This window comes from Mustelus asterias, chromosome 20 (genome assembly GCF_964213995.1).
Source record: "Mustelus asterias chromosome 20, sMusAst1.hap1.1, whole genome shotgun sequence".
NCBI classification, from domain to species: Eukaryota; Metazoa; Chordata; class Chondrichthyes; order Carcharhiniformes; family Triakidae; genus Mustelus; species Mustelus asterias.
Window position 1 is genome coordinate 667,908 of NC_135820.1, and position 19,501 is coordinate 687,408.

At 45.6% G+C, this 19,501-nt stretch overlaps 1 protein-coding gene across 1 annotated transcript; it reads right to left on the reverse strand.

The window, feature by feature from the left end:
• Positions 1-542: 542 nt before the first annotated feature.
• Positions 543-14,893, reverse strand: LOC144508709 (sialic acid-binding Ig-like lectin 13). The gene is made up of 8 exons (XM_078237018.1): positions 14,854-14,893; positions 13,691-14,056; positions 10,973-11,338; positions 8,425-8,718; positions 6,654-6,935; positions 4,748-4,798; positions 2,288-2,387; positions 543-717 (listed from the first exon to the last, which is right to left on the reverse strand). The coding sequence occupies exons 1-8, from the start codon at positions 14,891-14,893 to the stop codon at positions 543-545; spliced, it is 1,674 nt and encodes a 557-aa protein (XP_078093144.1).
• Between the last annotated feature and the right edge of the window lie 4,608 nt (positions 14,894-19,501).

Here is a 19,501-nt window from a genome sequence, read left to right on the forward strand (position 1 = left end):
TGTCTGAGCAATAAGGCAAATACAGCCAATAAAACCACTCTGATTACCAACATCATAAACATGGATAAAACACGACCTTTGGTCATACCTGTGTGTTACCAATATTGTAAATAAAGGGGAAATGTCTGAGAGGCAAAATGTTGATGCTCGGACACCACCATGGCAGGAGGATGTAATTACAATGTGACATGTTTACATGGGAATTTTCCATTGCAAATGAAAACACAGGAATTTAAATAATAAAATTGGCTTGTGGCAACAGGAAATTGTGCTTTGGAGATAGGAATCATTCACGAGAGTATGATATTTAATTTGAAAAAAATGTATGGAACCATCTGAGCATTTAAATTGCTTGTAGTAATAGATGAAAAATTATACAGAACTCAGCAGCTTCTTGCAATTTTGAAAGCATGAAAAAGTTGCAGCACTCAGAAAGCACATTCAGAACTCTTTTCAAAATTTCAACAACATTATATTTTTGTTCATTACTATTCTACCCTATTTGCTTCACACACCCCACAGCCCCTCTCCCCGCTTCACACTCAGTTTCGCTGGAATCTGAGCTGTGCGTATTCCGTGACCTCGCTCCTGTGCACAGTCCCATCACCGCTGGGCAGCACCAAGAAGTTGATGTTGGCGTAGAGAAGGTTGTCGGGTCTGTTGGTGTGTCCATGGATATGTGCGTGAGAGCAGCTGCAGCAACTCTCATTCCAGGCACTACAGGAGAAGGAAGGTCAAAGGGAGATAGTTAAAATGTCCAATAACGTCCACCATTTAAAATGAATTGTATCTGACCTACTCTCTGAATTCAGAATGTTTAAACTGTACAGAGCTGTGGTTTCTTAATTCTGTTTTATCTGAACCAGAAAAGCAAACCACAAAATTAGGAATGAAAGTTTATACAGGCTGAAAACACCAGGAGCTAAAAGATCCCTAAAAGAAATGGACTACATTGTAAGACCCGTTCAGATTCAGGTTAAAATTCAAATTCTATTGGCTAGATTCCATGTCACTTCAACAACAGCCTATAGAACCCATAAACCACTTTATCAGCAGATGCAGAGAAAAGGGTCCATCCAGTGTCTTTCCAAAGGCAGAGCTGACAGACAGAATTGTTGAGTTGCTAATCGTATGCACTCCCATGGAAGTGTTCCAGAAAGATCCGCTAGACAAGCCTAAAACGTACAACATCGAAGAGCTACTCAAGGATAGATGTATGTGTGAAGAGATACATGCAGATCAGGAAAGCTTACAGATCTGGAGTACAACCCCAATTGTTGATTTGATTTGGTTTGATTTTATTGATTATTGTCACGTGTAATGGGATATAGTGAAAAGTGTTGTTTCTTGTAAGCTATACAGACAAAACATACCGTTACTAGAGTACATAGGGGAGAGGGAAAGGAGAGAGTGCAGAATGTAGTGTTACAGTCATAGCTAGGGTGCAGAGAAAGATCAACTTAATGCAAGGGAGGTCCATTCAAAAGTCTGACAGCAGCAGGGAAGAAGCTGTTCATGATTCGGTTGGTGCGTGACCTCAGACTTTTGTATCTTTTTCCCGATGGAAGAAGGTGGAAGAGAGAATGTCCGGGGTATGTGGGGTCCTTAATTATGCTGGCTGCTTTTCCGAGGCAGCGGGAAGTGTAGACCGTGTCAATGGATGGGAGGCTGGTTTGCGTGACGGACTGGGCTTCATTCACAACCCTTTGTAGTTTCTTGCGGTCTTGGACAGAGCACTCCCTCAAACACCAAACCTAGCAAGACATGTGGAAGATGTGGTCTTTGCGATGCAACAAGAAAGTGCCCAGCTTTCCATCAATTCTGCAAGGCAGAAAAGACCATTATCAGCGACAGTGCACCAGAGCAAAGACTGACACAGTTAAAAAGAGCCATGCACTGATCCAAACAGTGTGTACAGAACGGGGACCTTCAATCAATAAGAATAACCTTCCGCTGTCCAATCAGAAACATATACATGGGGTGATTGACAAACCAGAAAATGACAATGAGGTGCACAATGTGACGAAAGGCGGCAAACACATTTCACATCATCAATCTCAATGTGGAAAACACAGAAACCATCACACTGTCCACTGTTTCACAAGATTGCAAGTATTTCCACTGAGAAGGTTAGTAATTACTCGTTATTGACCAAGATTGACACAGGGACAAATGTTAACAAACCAACTCTCCCTCCTCCTCTGCCCACCGCCCCGCTTCAGCCTGCAAAGCTGCAAATGTTAAAATGCATGTACGCACAGACATGGTACGCCATGACAAAACCTACTGCTGTGAAACTTCCAGTGTACAACTGTTCATTAGTACATGGTCCATTGTGCTGGAGGTGCAAGTGCAATCAATGCCACAGGTGTTGTGCACCACGGAAACTAAAGGCTCGGCAATCGCAGGTCTGCCGGTACGTTGTGAACTCACTCTCGTGACAATTCATAGAATCAGCCAGACAGCACAAGGTAGATCAGCCTCAGAAAGCATGTAATTGCTGCATCTACACACGGATAGGAATGGACATTGAGTGAGACAAATGAGAGAAATATGGGATCAATCAAAGTCTCCAAGACAAGACAGAGTGGTGCAGCTCAAGGTCTTGTCATAAAGGAGGACAGGTCATTGATTCACAGCCTTTAAATGCAGCTTTGTAACATTGCCCTGACAAAATCTCCACATTTAAAGAGTTAACTCAAAGATTTGTACGTTCAAAATTCTTCTCGAATCTTGATGCCAAGCATGGTTACTGGTCAGTCCATCGCGGAGAAAAGTCCCAAGAGCTGACTACATTTCACACCACATTTGGAACATACTGTTTTCAAGGATTTATTTTGAGGCTGTCTTTTCACCAGGATATATTTCAAGCTCAGATGAACCACATTAACTGCACTGTATCAGAATACATCTGTGTGTCCATGACATAGCTGGTGTGGGAAGATCGAAGCAAGAACATGACCACAATCTGTATTTATCTGCGTCAGGATGCATCAATGAAGAATTGGTGATCAGCGGTCTGAAATGTAACATCAATGTACAGCAGGACAATTTCTTCAGTTCTATTCATTCCAGTGTTGACATATATCCCAATCCAAGCAAAAGAGAGGATATTAAAGACATGCTCAAGACAGTCCCAATTTTGCTGAAGGGGGATTTTCACAGTAACTTCACAGTGTTCATGTGAGCCGACTTTAGCTAATAAATAAACTTTTACTTTTAATATCATCCTTGCTCAGGTAATTGTTGAGAAATGAAGTGCCATTCCTGTGACACGAAGACTACCAATACCTCACGAGGCATCTGCCAGATAATTATTGTTAAAGGCAGCCAGGTCACCATACCAGAATATCTGTGGCTGGATATTCTTCAACATGATCACTCATACATGGACATAGAGCAGACATACTCACAAGAGAGACAGTCTATTGGCCGGCCGGGCATGGTCAATGACAACGAGGTCATCAAGAAGTACGGGGCATGTCAAGCGCATATGTCAAATCAGCACAAAGAACCACTGAGTGCGCAGGAGGTTCCTACCAATCATTGGTCCAAAATCCCATCTGACCTCTTTCAAGTCCATGGCACTGACTTCATTTTGATTGTTTCCTACTTTACCAAGAACCCCATTATTCAACAATTGCACAATACATCAAGAACAAGTGTCGTGGATTCTCTGGGTGGTATTTTCAGTTCATTTGGTGTATCTGGAGAGATCATTTCAGAAAAGAGTCCACAATTTATTGGGACGGTATTTCAGGATGTGTGAGAAGTGGACTATCGATCAAACTGCTACTTCTCCTCCTTACCCTTCACATAATGGCCTAGCTGAATTAGTAATTTGCATGGTGATATCGAATTCTCAAATGTAGAGAAATCAACATCTACATATTATAATCAACAAAAAACTGCTGGAAAATCTCAGCAGGTCTGACAGCATCTGTGGAGAGCAAGTAGAGCCAACGTTTCGAGTCTGGATGACCCTCCATCAGAGCTGAGAGGAAAGGTACAGCTTGTTAAAGGACTGCCTGAGGAAAATGCACGTACAGAATTGCTAGGCCTACAGTTGGGACAGTAAGTTCACATCCAGGATCGCACAGAAGGTTTATGGCAACCAGTCAAGGTGTCAAGGATTTGTTCAGATCCAAGATCCTCAGAAATCATTACAAACAAAAGCACAATGGTGAGATGTCACTGAGGACCAATCAGATCCATTCCTGCTCCTCAACCACTGTAGAATCCTATTACATCCAGGGTGAGATCCCAAATGCACCCAGGAACAATATCCACGTGCGACAGGATGTAGTGATGAATGTTGTGCTGCTATAAAGACAACAATCATTCATTGAAGACTGTGTCGACATGTTGTGGGCTCATTGATTAAGACTAATATCCAAGAGTGAGGATCCCACAGATCACTGCATGTGATTAAAGAAGGGAAAAAATCACTGACTTAAGGGAAGATTGCAGTAAATATTTAGAAAAACATCAAGTTAAATCTTCTCACTTACTTTCTCACAAACATGAAGATGAAGATTCCAGCCAGGAAAATGCCCAACATGATCCCAGTTGTGAGCAATCCTGCTATCCAGTTACTGGTGTCTCTCTCTGTAAAAACGGACATTAATTACTGCACTACGCTTTTAGAGAGATGCTCTGATGTATCTCGAGAAGCGAGACACTCACGCAATGTTTAAATACTCATTCTCTGGCAATGTCAACATTTATTGTCCATCCCTAGTTTCACCTTGAGAAAGTGGAGGCAGGTTTTCCTTCTGAACCACTGGTTTGACATGAACTGGAAGACCAGTTCAGAGGGCAGTTCAGAGTTAACCACATTGGTGTTTGAGGCTGGAGTCAACTATTCACTCAGTCCTGTTAAAATTGGCAGGTTTCCTTCCCAAAAAGAGTTATCAGTGACCTACCTTGTATGTGTGTAACCCCCTGCTGACCACTATATGGGGCTACTATTTAAATATTCAATCAACAGGATCCCGAATTCCTAGCGGTTGATGTTGATTTGGCTAATTCCCTGTTTACCCATAAATTTGCCTATATCGCGAGGGGGATAGAATATAAAAGCAGGGATGTCTTGATGCACCTGTACAGGGCATTGGTGAGGCCGCAGCTGGAATACTGTGTGCAGTATTGGTCCCCTTATATGAGGAAGGATATATTGGCATTGGAGGGAGTGCAGAGAAGGTTCACCAGGTTGATACCGGAGATGAGGGGTTTGGATTATGAGGAGAGGCTGAGGAGATTGGGTTTGTACTCGTTGGAGTTTAGAAGGATGAGGGGGGATCTTATGGAGACTTATAAGATAATGCGGGGGCTGGATAGGGTGGAGGCGGAGAGATTTTTTCCACTTAGTAAGGAAGTTAAAACTAGAGGACACAGCCTCAAAATAAAGGGGGGTCGGTTTAAGACAGAGTTGAGGAGGAACTTCTTCTCCCAGAGGGTGGTGAATCTCTGGAATTCTCTGCCCACTGAGGTGGTGGAGGCTACCTCGCTGAATATGTTTAAAGCGCGGATGGATGGATTCCTGATCGGTAAGGGAATTAAGGGTTAAGGGGATCAGGCGGGTAAGTGGTACTGATCCACGTCAGATCAGCCATGATCTTATTGAATGGCGGGGCAGGCTCGAGGGGCTAGATGGCCTACTCCTGCTCCTATTTCTTATGTTCTTATGTTCTTATGTCAGTACTGTAATCGGAATATCAAAAATAAATTTAATAACACATATCATTAACAGACATAAAACAGTGAGCTCTGATCTATAACCGTTGGGGGCCCTCCGTTGGTGCACATATGGGGAAACTCATCCTCAGTAACACATTTGTAGATACTGTTCCAGTTGGACTGTATAGTCCCCACCAGTTACTCACGACACCCACACACAGTCCAGGAGAGACACACGTGTGGAAGATGATGCCGCAGGAGGCAGAGGTGCCGCGAGCTATCCATGCAGCAACGTAGGTCGAGTGCGCTGAAGGCTGTCCTCCTCGTCGGTAATGAAAAGAACAGGCAGGGGAACGCCTGGCTGCCTCTCCCTCCAAACCGAATTCTCACTGCCTGGAAAAAGCTCTCTCTCTGCAGCTGCTTCACTTCCTCTCCAGCTCTCTCCCTCTCCAGCTCTCTGCCTCTCCAGCTCTGCCTCTTCAGCTCTGCACTGCTTCACTTCCTGGCACCTTTTTTTCCTCCCGCCCCCAGAGCAATCCCATTGGCCCAGCCCACATCACTCAACCAACAGCATCCTGTTCACAGCACCCACCCGGCAAACAGGACACTGAAACCCACAAGGGACAAAGAACACTGGTAAATGTCTTCCGCACAAATTTTCCTCAGTCCCTTACATGTGTAATCTCTATATATGGATCAACCAAATTCAATGATACAATGTATTTTCAGAACACTATTACATTGTTGTTTGGGATCTTGCTGTGCACAAATTGATGGCCATGCTTCCATATTATAACATGATGACGATTCAAATGTATTTCATTGGCTATAAAGTGTTTCAGGATGATCTCATCACCATATGAATGCAACTTTTCCTTTCCAAATTAACATTTACACATAAAATATTGAGAGTGTGTGTGTGTGTTTGAGTGTTTGTGTGTGTGAGAGAGATGTTGCAGTCTGTGTACACTCACGTTCCACAGTGATGGTGATGGACCCCTCCACTGCTCCATGTTCATTCTCTGCCACACACTGATAGTCTCCAGTGTCCCAGGATGTAACGTGACGAATCACCAACCACAGCTCATTGTTGGATCTTGTTCTGTTCATTGTGACATTAAGATGTCTCCAGGTCAGGTTAGAAGCTGGGAAGCTCTCGACAGAGCAGATTATCACTGTCGAATTCCCCTCAGTTATATTGATCCAGGAAGCATCAAACATATCAAACAAAGTTATTGAAAGATTCTGCGGTGCATCTAAAAACAAATGAAGATCAGTTAACTTACATGGACTGTGAATTACTTTGAGAGACTCTGAGAATGTGAAGGTGTGATATCAACATAGGTTCCTTCACCACAAACCGGGTAAACCAGAGACAAACTTTAGTTCAGTCCTGTGAGAGTGCGCACTGTCAGAGGGTCAGTGCTGAGGGAGTGCCGCACTGTCAGAGGGTCAGTGCTGAGGGAGTGCCGCACTGTCAGAGGGTCAGTACTGAGGTAGTGCTGCACTGTCAGAGGGTCAGTACTGTGAGAGTGCCGCACTGTCAGAGGGTCAGTGCTAAGGGAGTGCCGCACTGTCAGAGGGTCAGTGCCGTGAGAGTGCCGCACTGTCAGAGGGTCAGTGCTAAGGGAGTGATGCACTGTCAGAGGGTCAGTAGTGAGGGAGTGCCGCACTGTCAGAGGGTCAGTACTGAGGGAGTGGCGCACTGTCAGAAGGTCAATACTGAGGGAGTGCCACACTGTCAGAGGGTCAGTACTGAGGGAGTGCCGCACTGTCACAGGGTCAGTACTGAGGGAGTGCCGCACTGTCAGAGGGTCAGTACTGAGGGAGAGCTGCACTGTCAGAGGGTCAGTACTGAGGGAGAGCTGCACTATCAGAGGGTCAGTACTGAGGGAGTGCCGCACTGTCAGAGGGTCAGTACTGAGGGAGTGCCACACTGTCAGAGGGTCAGTACTGAGGGAGTGCCGCACTGTCAGAGGGTCAGTACTGAAGGAGTGCCACACTGTCACAGGGTCAGTACTGAGGGAGCACTGCACTGTCAGAGGATCGGTACTGAGGGAGTGCCGCACTGTCAGAGGGTCAGTACTGAGGGAGTGCCACACTGTCGCAGGGTTAGAATCTTAGAATCATAAAATCCTGCAGTGCAGAAGGAGACCATTCAGCCCATCTAGTCTGCACCGACCACAATCCCACCCAGCCCGTATTCCATAATCCCATGCATTTACCCTAGCTATTACCCCTGATACTTACGGGCTATTTAGCATCGCCAATCCACTTAACCTGCACATCTTTGGACTGTGGGAGGAAATCGGAGCACCCATGCAGATAAGGGGAAAACGTGCAAATTCTACACAAACAGTGACCCAAGGTGGGAATCGAATCCAGGTCCCTGGCGCTGTGATGCATCAGTGCTAACCTCTGTACCACCGTGCCACCCTTAGAGGATTAGTACTGAGGGAGTGCTGCGTTGTTGGAGGGTCAGGGCTGAGGGAATATTGCAATTTTAGAGGGTCAGTACAGAGGTAGTGCTGAACTGTCAGAGGTTCCATCTTTCATATGATATATGATATCATATCATGGGATATAAATGATCCCAAGACATGATGTGATGGAGTGTTCTCACGAGGCAGTGCCGCTATTTAAAGGCAGACACACCAGCCCAAACCACAGTGCTGCTAGTGGGATATTACTGTGCAGAATGGAAACTATTACACCTCATGTAGAATGAATTATATCTGTACTTACATTGCACAGTTAGTACGAGGATCCGCTCCGAAGAAACAGATGGGTATCTCACTCTACAGGTGAGATTGTGTCCATGGTGTTTGAGTGATGGGATCAGGGTCAGAACAGAAGTATAGGTCAGAGTAACACCATGCTGAGTTACAGTGTTTGAGACTGACCCAGGTACGTCAGTGGGAGTGTCCCAGGTTACGACAGGTGCTGTTCCATTGCACGTTGTGTTGAAGGTGCAGCTTATGTTCACACGCTTTCCTGCAATAATTTCAGCAGGGAATATCGTGGGTTTATCTGTGAAATCTAACACACAGAGAATGGATCCTTTTAGATAAATATAACATGAAGCATCAGTTCAAATAGAAATCACAGCCCCACAAGAGAAAGCACTGTTACAAGGATGAAATCAGAATTGAGAGATTACAATGATCAGGAAAGAATTTCCTATTTTCAGACTTGCTGAAACTCTGTCAGCAGCTTAATACACTTTCACTCAGTGACCCTTGATTTGACCAGACTGGGTGAGGGTGGAGGGACAGCTCACAGCTCGGGGAGAACAGGTTCATCACTTTGTCCAAAGCCTGCCAAATTTAAATTAAATCCTGTTTGCGATAGGACAGAAACAGTTTGAAACTATCTCTGAACCAACAGCTAAAACAGAATAAGAATTCTATTGGAGTGGAAACATTGAGCGGGTTTTTACAGCCTCGCTTGGGCGAGACCGGAAATTCCCGCCTCAGGTCAATGGAGATTTCCATTGTCGGACCCTCACCCTCGCCAATTCCGTGGCGGGCGAGGTGGTGGAGTTCTGGCCATTATCCCTGTTTCTCTCTCGGCAGACACTGGCGGCCCAGCTGAGCTTTTCCAGCATTTTCTGATTTTATTTTAGGTATCCGGAATCTGCAGTAATTTTGTTTTTCCTGGAATCAGAAAAGACCATAAAATATAGGAACAGATGTTGGCCATTCTGCCCCTCGAGCCTGCTCCACCATTCCAAAGGATCAGGGATGATCCAACATTCCTCACATCCACTTTCCAGTCCTTTCCCCGTAACCCTTGATTCCTTTACTCTCCCAGCCTTAAAGAAACACAAGGGCTCTGCCCCCACAGCTCCCTGTGGCAAGGGTTCAAAGACTCACTACCCACTGAGAGAAGAACCTCATGCTCATCTCAATCTTAAGTTGGTGCCCCTTTATTCTGAGAATATTTTCTCTGGTCCTGGACTCTGTCATGAAGGGAAACATCCTCTCAGTATTTACCATGTCAAGCCACTTAAGAATCAAGTTGATTCAATTCGATCACCCCTCATTCTTCTAAAGTCCCAACCTGGTTAACCTTTCCTCCATATCGGGGATCATCCTCGTGAACCCTCTCTGAACTGCCTCCAATTAAATAAAATCTTTCTAACCCCCTTGAAATAAAGGCTAACATTCCATTACCCTTCCTGATTACCTCTGTACCTGTGTGCTAGCTTTCTGTGTTTCATGCACAAGTTTCCCCCAAGCCCCTTTGTGTTGCAGCTTTCTGCAGTTTTTCTCCATTTAAATAATACTCTGTTCTTTTGTTCTCCCTTCCAAAATGAACAACTTCGCATTTTCCCACATTATTACCACGAAGCATGAGAGGTGACCTGATAGAGGTGTACAAGATGTAGAGATTGGGTGGATTCTCGGAGGCTTTTTCCCAGGGCTGAAGTGGCTGCTACAAGAGGACACAGGTTTAAGGTGTTGGGGGGTAGGTGCAGAGGAGATGTCAGGGGTACGTTTTTCACTCAGAGGGTGGTGGGTGAGTGGAATCGGCTGCCATCAGTGGTGGTGGAGGCAAACTCGATAGGGTCTTTTAAGAGACTTCTGGATGAGTACATGGAACTTAATAGGATTGAGGGTTATAGGTAAGCCTATATATAAGCCTAGGTAGGTAGGGACATGACCGGCGCAACTTGTGGGCCGAAGGGCCTGTTTGTGCTGTATTTTTTCTATGTCCTATGCTCTATATTCCATTTGCCAACTTTCTGCCCAGGTAGTTAACCTATCAACATCTCTTTGTAAACTGTTTGTATCCCTCTTGCTCAGGTTATTAATCAGGTTATTGATCAGATTGCTGTCTGTGGGAGCTTGCTGTGCACAAATTATTCACTAATAAATCCAATCTGGAATTCAGCAGGGACTCATTTACCACAGTGTTCAGAATGTGAAATTCAGGAATTATTTAATTGTCTGTGAATCAATTTGTGATGTCCTGAGGTGGTGACAGGTGCTATAGAAATGTGAGTCTTTCTTGTGCCGATATGTCAGACTATTAAACAGGATGAGAGAGATCGATGGGATTGGATAACCCGATAACATTGATGGACGCAGTCAGTATATTTAATCATTGATATTAAAGTGAGTATTAGAGGTTGCTTTAGGACTGAACTGGAAGCTATCACCAGGTAATTGATAAGCAGACACTGTAATAATAAGCTGTGTTTTGTGTGAATATGTAAACATCACAGTTTGTGTTATTTCCCATTGAGTGATGAATGTGAATTATTGAGTAATTATAACACAGAACTTACCAGAAACGTGAAGCTGGGTTACAGGGTAGTAGTTGCATCTATTCTTGCCGTCAAATTCTATTCTGAAAAAATAAGGTCCAGCATCTCCCCGTCTGACGTTGTTTATAATCAGGGAACAGTTGCCATCTTTCAGGTCTCCAGACAGCCGGGTCCGATTGCGGAACCGTGATGATATACTATTGTGATCCTTGGAGTAAAAGGCTACAGACGATGATGATTGTCCCTTGCCATTATACCAGACTCCATCTCGTGGTCGGTGTCTCAGACACGATGGATAACTATACTGACATGGAATCTGTACACACGAACCTTCCTGCGCTGTCACCTTTTGTGGAGTGTCACCTTTCCATTCCTGTGACGGTTCAGCTGGGGTGAGAAATATCAACATTTAACACTGGATGGATTGTCAATCCTCAAAATGTACAGATGGGAGTGAATTGGGGCCATGATCAATACCGAGGAGGACTGCAGTGAATTACAGGAAGATATTAATAAATATACTGGATGGACAGATAATTGACAACTGAATTTCAACATTAATAAATGTGAAGTATTATATCTTGGTTCGAAAGATGAGGAGTTTGCATCTGACCTCGAAAACGTAAATCGAAATGGATTAGAGGAACAGTTTGATCTGAGAAACAAATACACAAATCAGTAAAGGTAGAGATACAGGTGAACAAAGTGATGAAACAAACAATCCAAACATGAGAGATTATTTCTAGAGGGATGGAATTCGGAAAGTCGAGAAGTTATCTTCAACCTGTCTTGAACCTTGGCCAGACCACAGCTGGAGTAACGAGTACAGTTCTGGTCACCTTATTGAGTTTTTTGAGAAAGTGACCAAGGAGGTGGATGGGGGCAAGGCAGTGGACGTGGTATATATGGATTTTAGTAAGGCGTTTGATAAGGTTCACCATGGTAGGCTTCTGCAGAAAATGCAGATGTATGGGATTGGGGGTGATCTAGGAAATTGGATCAGGAATTGGCTAGCGGATAGGAAACAGAGGGTGGTGGTTGATAGTAAATATTCATCATGGAGTGCGGTTACAAGTGGTGTACCTCAGGGATCTGTTTTGGGGCCACTGCTGTTTGTAATATTTATTAATGATCTGGATGAGGGTATAGTTGGGTGGATTAGCAAATTTGCTGATGACACCAAAGTCGGTGGTGTGGTAGACAGTGAGGAAGGGTGTCGTAGTTTGCAGGAAGACTTAGACAGGTTGCAAAGTTGGGCCGAGAGGTGGCGGATGGAGTTTAATGCGGAGAAGTGTGAGGTAATTCACTTTGGTAGGAATAACAGATGTGTTGAGTATAGGGCTAACGGGAGGACTTTGAATAGTGTGGAGGAGCAGAGGGATCTAGGTGTATGTGTGCATAGATCCCTGAAAGTTGGGAATCAAGTAGATAAGGTTGTTAAGAAGGCATATGGTGTCTTGGCGTTTATTGGTAGGGGGATTGAATTTAGGAGTCGTAGCGTTATGTTGCAACTGTACACAACTCTGGTGCGGCCGCACTTGGAGTACTGTGTGCAGTTCTGGTCCCCACATTACAGGAAGGATGTGGAGGCTTTGGAGAGGGTGCAGAGGAGGTTTACCAGGATGTTGCCTGGTATGGAGGGGAGATCCTATGAGGAGAGGCTGAGGGATTTGGGATTGTTTTCGCTGGAAAGGCGGCGGCTAAGAGGGGATCTTATTGAAACATATAAGATGATTAGAGGTTTAGATAGGGTGGATAGTGATAGCCTTTTTCCTCTGATGGAGAAATCCAGCACGAGGGGGCATGGCTTTAAATTGAGGGGGGGTAGTTATAGAACCGATGTCAGGGGTAGGTTCTTTACCCAGAGGGTGGTGAGGGATTGGAATGCCCTGCCAGCATCAGTAGTAAATGCGCCTAGTTTGGGGGCGTTTAAGAGATCCGTAGATAGGTTCATGGACGAAAAGAAATTGGTTTAGGTTGGAGGGTCACAGTTTTTTTTTTTAACTGGTCGGTGCAACATCGTGGGCCGAAGGGCCTGTTCTGCGCTGTAATGTTCTATGTTCTATGTTCTATATTATACAAAAGGTTGGAGAGACACTGGAGAGGGTGATAAAAAGATTTACAAGGATGATATTGGAAATGTGAGGGTTTATCTGTCAGGTGCAGATGAATGAACTGGGTCTCGATTCTCCTGAAAAGAGAAGGTTCAGGCTTGACCATATAGAGAACAGTAACATTCGGAAAGGCTTTGGTGTAGAGGAGACACAGGGAGAAAGTTTCCACTTGTGAGGAAGATAGACCCAGAGGCTAAAAATATAAGATAGTCACTAATAAATCCAATCCGCAATTCAGAAGATTCTTATTTGTCCAGAGAATGGTGAGAATGGAGAAATTCAGGAATTAATTCATTGCCTGTGATCTGAGGCGGTGACAGGCGCTATAGAAATGTGAGTCTTTCTTTTCTCGATATGTTAGACTTTTAAACAGCATTAGAGAGATCTATGGGATTGGATAACCCGATAACATTGATGGACGCAGTCAGTACATTTAATCATTGATATTAAAGTGAGTATTAGAGGTTGCTTTAGGACTGAACTGGAAGCTATCACCAGGTTATTGATAACCAGACACTGGGTTATAATAAGTTGTGTTTTGTGTCAATATGTAAACATCACAGTTTGTGTTATTTCCATTGAGTGATGAATGTGAATTATTGAGTAATTATAACACAGAACTTACCAGAAACCTGAAGCTGGGTTACAGGGTGGAAGCTGTAATTATTTCTGTTCTCAAATTCTATTCTGAAATAATAAGGTCCTGCATCTCCCCGTGTGACGTTGTTTATAATCAGGGAACAGTCGCCATCTCTCAGGTCTCCAGACAGCCGGGTCCGATGGCGGAACTGTGACAACTCACGATTGTGATCCTTGGAGTGAAAGGCGATAGATGATACATTCCGTATCTCGTTATTGTACCAGATTCCAACTCGCGAATGGTTTGCCAAATGTGATGGATAAGTGTAATGACATGGAATCTGCACACACGAACCTTCCTGTGCTGGCACCTCTCGTGGAGTGTTGTCTTTCCACTCTTGTGACAATCCAACTGGCGAGAGAAATATCGACATTTAACACAGGGAGCTGAATATCAACACCCTTTTCAAATTTTCTAGCACGGTGTGAATGGACAGGAAGTGGGATGCTGAACAGCCTGTCTATTCTCGGAGCTTCTATGTTGTTTTCGTGGAACATTCTGACCAAAATTAGCAAAAGGCAGATAGTCTGAGCCAAGGCTATCAGAGGCGCAGCATCAGATTTCATCCCCAGTTTTTATCCCAGTCTCTCTACTCCACTGTTACTTGCTCATCTCCATTGGTTGCAGGCTCAGAAATGCCTCGTATTTAAAATTCTCATCCTCAATTTCCAAACCCTACATCAATCCCCACTCGATTTCCTATCTCTGTAACCTCCTCCAGCCCCGACAACGCTCGCTGTCTCTGTGACCTCCTCCCACCCCTACAACCCTTCCTATCTCAGTACCTCCTCCAGTCCGAACAACACTCCCTATCTGTGTAACCTCCTCCAGTGCCGACAATCCTCCCTATCTCTGTAACCTCCTCCAGCCCCCATAACACTCCCTATCTCTGTAACCTCCTCCAGCTCCTACACCTCTCCCTATCTCTGTAACCTCCTCCAGCCCACACATCCCTCCTATCTCTGTAACCTCCCATCAGACGGGGAGTCAGTGTATATCAGTGAGCACAGGGGTGATGGGTGAATGGGACTTGGTGAGAGTTTGTACACTGGGTCACTGCTGAATTGGCTCCCAATCAGAGCTCAATAAGAATGATCTTTTACAAAGACTATTAACCATAAATCTGTCCAAGCTGGCGATGATATTACCTTGGAGAAGAGACAGGAAGAAGTAAGATTTCCCGATCATTGTCCACTCCCAAATATTTCACCAGCTTCTCCCTCTCAAGCTCTGAAAGAGAAAGGAGTTAATGAGACCTCACCCTTGTCCGACAGCTGTCAAGTGATCAGAACTGCTTTTAGACAATGTCTTCACAGCCTTGTGGTCTGATTTGCCACACTTTGACAAATCAGACCACAAGGCTGTGCTCCTGCTCCCGGCTTACAAACAAAAATTGAAGCGGGAGAATCCATCAAAGAGAGTCGTGCAATGTTGGGCTGAGGAATCGGATGATCTCCTACGGGGCTGCTTGGAGTCAGTGGACTGGTCAGTGTTTAAAAACTCTGCGACCAGCCTGAACGAGTACGCCACTACAGTAACTGACTTCATTAGTAAGTGTGCAGAAGACTGTGTGTCAAAGAAGCAAATCCACGTGTTTCCCAACCCGAAACCATGGATGACCAGGGATACCCACTGCTTGCTGAAGTCCAGGTCTGAGACATTCAAGTCAGGCAACACTGACCGACACAAGAAAGTAAGAAGTCTCACAACACCAGGTTAAAGTCCAACAGGTTTATTTGGTAGCAAATACCATAAGCTTTCGGAGCGCTGCCCCTTCGTCAGATGGAGTGAAAATCGACAGATTTTCACTCCATCTGACGAAGGGGCAGCGCTCCGAAAGCTTATGGTATTTGCTACCAAATAAACCTGTTGGACTTTAACCTGGTGTTGTGAGACTTCTTACTGTGCTTACCCCAGTCCAACGCCGGCATCTCCACATCATGACTATACAAGAAAGCCAGATACGATCTAAGGAGATCCATCAAAGATGCCAAAAGACAATACTGGACCAAGCTAGAGTCCCAGGCTAGCCACACAGACCCCCGCCGACTATGGCAAGGTCTGCAAGACATAACAGGCTACAAGATGAAGGCATGTAAAATCGTCAACTCCAATGCACCCCTCCCTGATGAACTCAATGCATTCGACGCCCATTTTGAGCAAGAGGTCAGTGGGAGTATACCCTCCACCTTGGAAGCACTGCATGAACCTGTATCTAGAGTCACCACTGCAGATGTCAGAGCAGCTCTCTCGAAGGTCAACTCACGGAAAGCGACTGGCCCGGATGGGGTACCCGGACGTGCACTCAGATCCTGCGCGGATCAGCTGGCGGGGGTATTCACAGACATCTTCAACCTCTCTTTACAACAATCTGAGGTCCCTATCTGCTTCAAGAAGACGACCATCATCCCAGTACCTAAGAAAAGCCAAGCAGCATGCCTTAATGACTATTGGCCGGTGGCTCTGACATCCATCATTATGAAGTGCTTCGAAAGGTTAGTCATGGCACGAATCAATTCCAGCCTCCCGGACTAGCTGGATCCACTACAGTTTGCCTACCGCCGCAACAGGTCCACAAGCAGGCGCCATCTCCCTGGCCCTGCACTCAACCCTGGAACACCTAAATAACAAGGACACCTATGTCAGACTCCTATTTTTTGACGACAGCTCAGCTTTCAACACTATTATTCCCACAAAACTCATCTCCAAACTCCGTGACCTGGGCCTCGGCACCTCCTTCTGTGACTGGATCCTGGACTTCCGAACTCACAAACCGCAATCAGTAAGGATCGGCAACAACACCTCCTCCACGATCATCCTCAGCACCGATGCCCCACAAAGATGTGTTCTCAGCCCCCGACTATACTCCTTATACACCAATGACTGTGCGGCCAAATTCCTCTCCAATTCGATTTTCAACTTTGCTGACAACACCACCGTAGTGGGTTGGAGCTCAAACAATGACGAGACAGAGTACAGGAATGAGATAGAGAATCTGGTGAACTGGTGCGGCAACAATAATCTCTCCCTCAATGTCAACAAAACGAAGGAGATTGTCATCGACTTCAGGAAGCGTAAAGGAGAACATGCCCCTGTCTACATCAATGGGGACGAAGTAGAAAGGGTCGAGAGCTTCATGTTTCTAAGTGTCCAGATCACCAACAACCTATCCTGGTTCCCCCACACCGACACTATAGTTAAGAAAGCCCACCAACGCCTCTACTTTCTCAGAAGACAAAGGAAATTTGGCATGTCAGCTACGACGCTCACCAACTTTTACAGATGCACCATAGAAAGCATTCTTTCTGGTTGTATCACAGCTTGGTGAGGCTCCTGCTCTGCCCAAGACCGCAAGGAACTACAAAAAGTCGTGAATATAGCCCAATCCATCACTCAAACCAGCCTCCCATCCATTGACTCTGTCTACACTTCCCGCTGCCTCAGCAAAGCAGTCAGCATAATTAAGGACCCCACGCACCCAGGACATTCTCTCTTCCACCTTCTTCCTTCGGGAAAAAATACAAAAGTCTGATGTCACGTACCGACCGACTCAAGAACAGCTTCTTCCCTGCTGCTGTCAGACTTTTGAATGGACTTGCCTTGCATTAAGTTGATCTTTCTCTACATCCTAGCTATGACTGTAACACTACATTCTGCACTCTCTCGTTTCCTTCTCTATGAACGGTATGCTTTGTCTGTATAGCGCGCAGGAAACAATACTTTTCACTGTGTACTAATACATGTGACAATAATAAATCAAATCAAATCAAATCAGACGAATTGGATTCTGTGTGGGATGATAGGTGCTCTGCAGAGGGATACAAGGCTTTAAGAAAGAAAAACAATGATGGATCTGCATTTCTACAGCACCTTTCACCACCTCAGGACATCCCAAAGCTCATGTCTCTGTGCTTCCCTTATCCCTTGAACTAGGAAGATGTTCTGTACGACAGACTTGAGCCTCACATCCAGATCTCAATAATCAGTAGAAATCTTTCAAAGGCATCAATCATTGGAATCTGTCTTTATAAAGTCACAACATCAACAAAGGACAATGTTGATCGTGGAAGTGAATTCCAATCGTTCCGTTACTTACCCAGGACCTGTCCGACTGCCCACCTGGGGAGTAACTGCTGACCCGCTCTGCTTGGGCTGAATGTCCTCTTCCTGTGCTGCTCCCTCTGTGTGTTTAATTAGAAAGGGTTGATGTGTCACTGTGAGTTGAAATGAAGAAGTGGGGAATGAGTGAAAAAGGAGGAAGTTGGGAAAAGTGGGTATGAGGAACTGAGTAACCAGTCAGGAACAATGTTTATTATCATAAGGAAATTGTTGACCTTTTCATCTTGAATCTGTGATGTTCCATCTGCTGTTGTTATCTCCGACAGTGCGGCATTCATTTGTGAACATTGAGTTTCAGCCATGGCTCCATATGGACAAAACCCTCTCCTTCGCAGATGAGTCTATCAATTAGGTTGTCTAGATCACAGCGCAGAGAATCCAGGAACCAAAATCCAGGTAAACAATCCCCAATTTCAGTTCAGAGGGAGGCTCAGGACTGAGGGAGTGCCGCACTGTCAGAGGGTCAGTACTGAGGGAGTGTCGCACTGTCAGAGGGTCAGTACTGAGAGAGTGCTGCACTGTCAGAGGGTCAGTACTGAGAGAGTGCCGCACTGTCAGAGGGTCAGTACTGAGGGAGTGCTGCACTGTCAGAGGGTCAGTACTGAGAGAGTGCTGCACTGTCAGAGGCTCAGGACTGAGGGAGTGCCACACTGTCAGAGGGTCAGTCCTGAGGGAGTGCCGCACTGTCAGAGGGTCAGTACTGAGGGAGTGCCGCACTGTCAGAGGGTCAGTACTGAGGGAGTGCCGCACTGTGAGAGGGTCAGTACTGAGGGAGTGTCGCACTCTCAGAGGGTCAGTACAGAGGGAGTGCCGCACTGTCAGAGGGTCAGTACTGAGAGAGTGCTGGACTGTCAGAGGGTCAGTGCTGAGGGAGTGCCGCACTGTCAGAGGGTCAGTGCTGAGGGAGTGCCGCACTGTCAGAGGGTCAGTGCTGAGGGAGTGCAGCACTGTCAGAGGGTCAGTACTGAGGGAGTGCCGCACTGTCAGAGGGTCAGTACTGAAAGAGTGCTGCACTGTCAGAGGGTCAGCACTGAGAGAGTGCTGCACTGTCAGAGGGTCAGCACTGACGGAGTGCCGCACTGTCAGTGGGTCAGTACTGAGGGAGTGCCACAGTGTCAGAGGGTCAGCACTGAGGGAGTGCCGCACTGTCAGAGCGTCAGTACTGAGGGAGTGCCGCACTGTCAGATGGTCAGTTCTGAGGGAGTGCCGCAGTGTCGGAGAATCAGTACTGATGGTCTGCCGCACTGTCAGAGGGTCAGTATTGAGGGGGTGCCATCAGTGTGGACCATCTACAGGACACACAAGGAACTCCCCAAGGTTACACAATGGATGGAAGAGAATCCTGGACACAGGAATGGACAAGTTCATTCTACATTGGCTCATGGTCCTCAGGACCCTGTTCAATGAAGCCAGTCTCCGGCCAACACAACGTCTACAAGACGCACCAATGGAGATACATTCAGTGCTGACTTACAAGGCAGGAGAATGGATTAGGAGCCGTCAGAACTCCCATCATCATAACCATCACGAATCACTGATTAGCCTCCCTGTTTGCTCTTGAACATAGCTGATTGGCTGGTATGAATCAATTTAATTGTGGCGTCATTTTCTGAGGAATCTGTTTGGATCCTCATTGTCCAAAGAATCTCCTTGGATTGGGACTGTCTCAGGAATCTC